Genomic DNA, 3,548 nt, shown 5'->3' on the forward strand with positions numbered 1-3,548 from the left:
CAACAAAATGCAAACAAAACAAAAAAAAAAACAACCCTCTCGCCCCACCCCCACCCCCCCAAACCCAACAGAATAACAAGTGTTGGCACAGAAGTGGAGAAACGGGAACTGCTGTGCTCTGCTGGTGGGATTGTGAACAGGTCATTACCGGCTCTGAGCTCGTGGACTCCTTTAAGCGCTGCGAAACACCCTGGCACGTATGCCAGGCATCAGAGTGTTCCCAGCATCACTGCTTTTCGGGGCTCTAAAGTGGAAAGTATCCACATGTGCACGGACAAGGCAATGGATGAACGGGCTGGGGAGCCGTCCCCCAGTGGCGTGCGCTGCCGCAGGGAAGAGGAGAGCAGTAGGGCTCCGTGGGATGGTATAGACACTGCTAGGACGCAGTGTCGGGTGAAGAAGGGAGTGGCGGGGCACGAGGCAGAACGTGATACAGTTTATTGTACCATCCAGGCAGCACACCAGGAGGCCAGGACCGTCAAGGATACATACACGGGTCTCTAAAACAAAAAAAAAAACCAACCACCAGCCGACCACCCCAAACGACGACGACGACGACGACGACGACGACGACGACAATGACAACAAAACCCAAACAAATAAACAAACAAAAGAACAAAACACCGTAGAAAGCGGGGCGGGGGTGGCTTACACAGGGCAAGCAGGAGGATGGCTATTCCTCTGGGAGTGGAAGCAGTGGGTGGGAAGGGCCCCGGGAGGACACGGAGTAGGAATTGTCCAAGTGTCCCAGGTCCGGAAGGTGGAGGCTTGAGCACCGACCTGTTCCACACTCCCGTATCCTTTTGTGATTTCTGCGGAAGATGACCTGTTGTAACGTCCTTGAACCGCAGCCGGGTCCTCGGACCTCGGACCTCGGACCTCGATCCTCGACCCTCGACCCTCGACTCTCGACCCTCGATCCTCGACCCTCGACCAGCGATCCTCGATCCTCGATCCTCAGGACCAGTGAGTGCCTGGACGGCGGTTGGTCCAGGGGGCGTGTCTCGGCCGAGGCCCCGCCTCCCGCATGCGCGCTATGCCAGCCAATCAGCGACGCTCCCGCCTAGGCGTGGCTGGCTGCCTCCTCTCCCTCACGACGCCCTTGGAGGAGCTTCGCCGAGGACGTGGTGTGGAGGTCGTTGTGCGGCGGGAGGGATGGGGGGAGGGACAGAGAGAGACAGAGGACGGGGGTGGGGCATAGGGACCCTCAGGGAGGCCCCAGCGTGGAGGGAGGCGGACCCGGGGCACTGTGTGGCCGTGGGGGGGGGGGCGTCTCCTCAGACGGGAGGGGACCTGGGTGTGGGGCGGCGGCGGCGGCTGGGCTCACCTCTGACGTGATGTCCCCATGAGGTCCTCTGGGACTCCGACAGGACACGACGAGGCCCCTGAGGGCAGGGCTGGCAGGGCTGGCAGGGCCGGCCGGGCGGGGTCCCCACTTCCTGGGAGGGTCACAGCTGGTGAGGAGGGGCCGTCTGCCTCTGGCCCTCCTGCCTGGCCGGCCCGGCAGGACAGTTTGGTCCCCTGAGGTCGTCCTGGGGTCCAGATGGAGCGTCCAGGAGGCCCCCCTCCTCCACCACCACTCGACCTGACCGTCCCCGGACGGGGTCAGAACGGTTTATTCCCCATCCATTCCAAGGGGACCCTTGTTTTTGTCCCGGCCACGGTTGGGCCTCCAGGCCAGCACATGGTCCCGCGGGCTCCGAACGGGGCGGGGATGGCTTCTGTCCCAATGCAGGAGCAAGAATGTGGCGCAAGGTCCTGACAGTCAGAGAGATGTCCCGGGTCGGGTCGCGTGCCTTGGGTCGGGGCCGAGCAGGGAGCCAGGAGCGCAGAGGAGTCGGGAGGTGGGGGGGGGGGGGGGGGGGGGACGGGGAGGCAGGGGAAAGGGGTCCGCCGGCCGCGTCCTCTTTGCCCTGTCCTGGTCCAACAAGAGACATGAGGACACACACCCTCTGATCTGCGCAGGGGACCCTTGCCTGGCATCGCTCCCTGACCGTGTTCCCATTTCTTTAACACGTGTTTGCGCTCACAAGGTGCGGGAGAGCTCGGAAGACACCTCGGGATGCCGCCGGCTGGGAGGAAGCGCCTGGGGAGAGCTGCGAAGGCCCCCGTGGAGGCTCAGGGTATGGCAGCCTATGACTTTGGGAGACAAGAGAGAAGACAGCTGAGCGGGCCAGAGGTGCAAGGTACTGTCTGTCTGACACCTTTGCAGAGATGGCGCATGTAGATACCGCACACGCGGCAGGTCACTGCTTCGGAGTCCTCAGCGTTGCAAACAGTAAATTCCTCGCGCGTGCGTGCGTGCATGCGTGCGTGCCTCTGTGTGTGTGTGTGTGTGTGTGTGTGTGTGTGTGTGTGCGCGCGCGCGCGCGCACGTATGTAAAAGCAGTTGGAGGTACCAGAGGCTGCCCCCTTGATCCTCCTGTCCCAGACCAGGATATTACAGAGGCTTAGATAGCAGCTCTTCTGCTCCCCCCGGCAGTCCTTCTTTCCAAAATATCTCACACCTGCTGGGTGATGTACTCTGGCATTAACCTTGAAAGACTCGTAACGCTGTCTCCGTCGCGTGGTCCTGGTCCCTGAACTAGTTGCATCCGACCTCGCACGGGCATGCTGCCTTTCCTATGGCTGCCTTAAAAACCTTGTGTTTGCAAGAGGGAGGCCTGAAGCACTCCACAGTTGAGGATATTGCTCCCTGAGAACTGACCCCCAAAGGCCACACTTTGTTGTTTTTTGTTCTGTTTTGTTTTTTTTTTAAATTTAAGTTCAGTTAGCCAACGTAGTGCACCGTTGCTTTGTGATATGACGTTCATCAGCGATTCGTCTGTTGCCTAGAACACCCGGCGCTCATCGCATCGCGCGCGCTCCTTAATGCCCACCGGCATACTTCATTTTCAAATGTTTTCCACTTTTATTTCAACGCAGGAAACAATCCAGTAACTAATAACTACTGGGGAAGAAGTCCTCCAGCAGGATCATTTCTGGCAGATGTTGGGTAACGTGTTTAAAGCATTTTTCACTTGACTCATAAGGTACTTTAAGAATAATAAAGTTGGCTCAGGTAACAAGTACTGTATGTGAAGCACCTGGCATGATGTATTTCATCCAGAAAACAAGCATGCTGTTTTAGGTACCCTTAATTAAATACCTAATGTCATTTCTTTACAGGAATGAATTACAGAATATGTTGGAAAGATTTGAAGGTATGACTTAAGAACTATTTCAGCACAAGTAAATTGTTTTGAGCCATAATACATAGTGACGGGAAATGTTTTCAATGGCGTACAACACTGACATTTCATACCTTGTTCTCAGACACAGGATTTTCCCTAAGTATTTAGTGTGATTTGGCTTCATAGATTTCCCTAGTTACCTGTTTTATCATGGATGTGTAGAAAATGGGGCTGCCAGTGGTGAGTTAAGAGTGATGCTTTTATTTTACACATGGGTACATTTGATGGACTATGGGGCTCTTAGAAAACATTGCACAAAATAATCTCTCTTCCACTTTGTGTCCCAGAGGAGGTGACAGGTCAGTTTTTAAATAT

At 56.2% G+C, this 3,548-nt stretch overlaps 1 protein-coding gene across 1 annotated transcript; it reads left to right on the plus strand.

Annotated features, from left to right (window-relative positions):
- The first annotated feature begins 1,064 nt into the window (after window positions 1–1,064).
- Window positions 1,065–3,214, plus strand: LOC123388461 (synaptonemal complex protein 3-like). Its single transcript, XM_045068076.1, has 4 exons — window positions 1,065–1,135; window positions 2,034–2,186; window positions 2,926–2,995; window positions 3,169–3,214. Exons 2-4 carry the CDS (start codon window positions 2,063–2,065, stop codon window positions 3,212–3,214), a joined length of 240 nt encoding a protein of 79 aa, XP_044924011.1. The 5' UTR covers window positions 1,065–1,135; window positions 2,034–2,062.
- Window positions 3,215–3,548: the final 334 nt, after the last annotated feature.

Source organism: Mustela putorius, unplaced genomic scaffold (genome assembly GCF_011764305.1).
Source record: "Mustela putorius furo isolate JIRA1106 unplaced genomic scaffold, ASM1176430v1.1 tig00003899_pilon_pilon_pilon, whole genome shotgun sequence".
NCBI classification, from domain to species: domain Eukaryota; kingdom Metazoa; phylum Chordata; class Mammalia; order Carnivora; family Mustelidae; genus Mustela; species Mustela putorius.

Bases quoted from the DNA above. Each gene is read 5' to 3' on its own strand.
- LOC123388461 (XM_045068076.1), top strand. From the start codon at position 2,063: ATGCCGCCGGCTGGGAGGAAGCGCCTGGGGAGAGCTGCGAAGGCCCCC. The intron at 2,187-2,925 runs GTACTGTCTGTC...ATTTCAACGCAG, and splicing joins GAGCGGGCCAGAGGTGCAAG to GAAACAATCCAGTAACTAAT. The intron at 2,996-3,168 runs GTAACGTGTTTA...ATTTCTTTACAG, and splicing joins TCATTTCTGGCAGATGTTGG to GAATGAATTACAGAATATGT.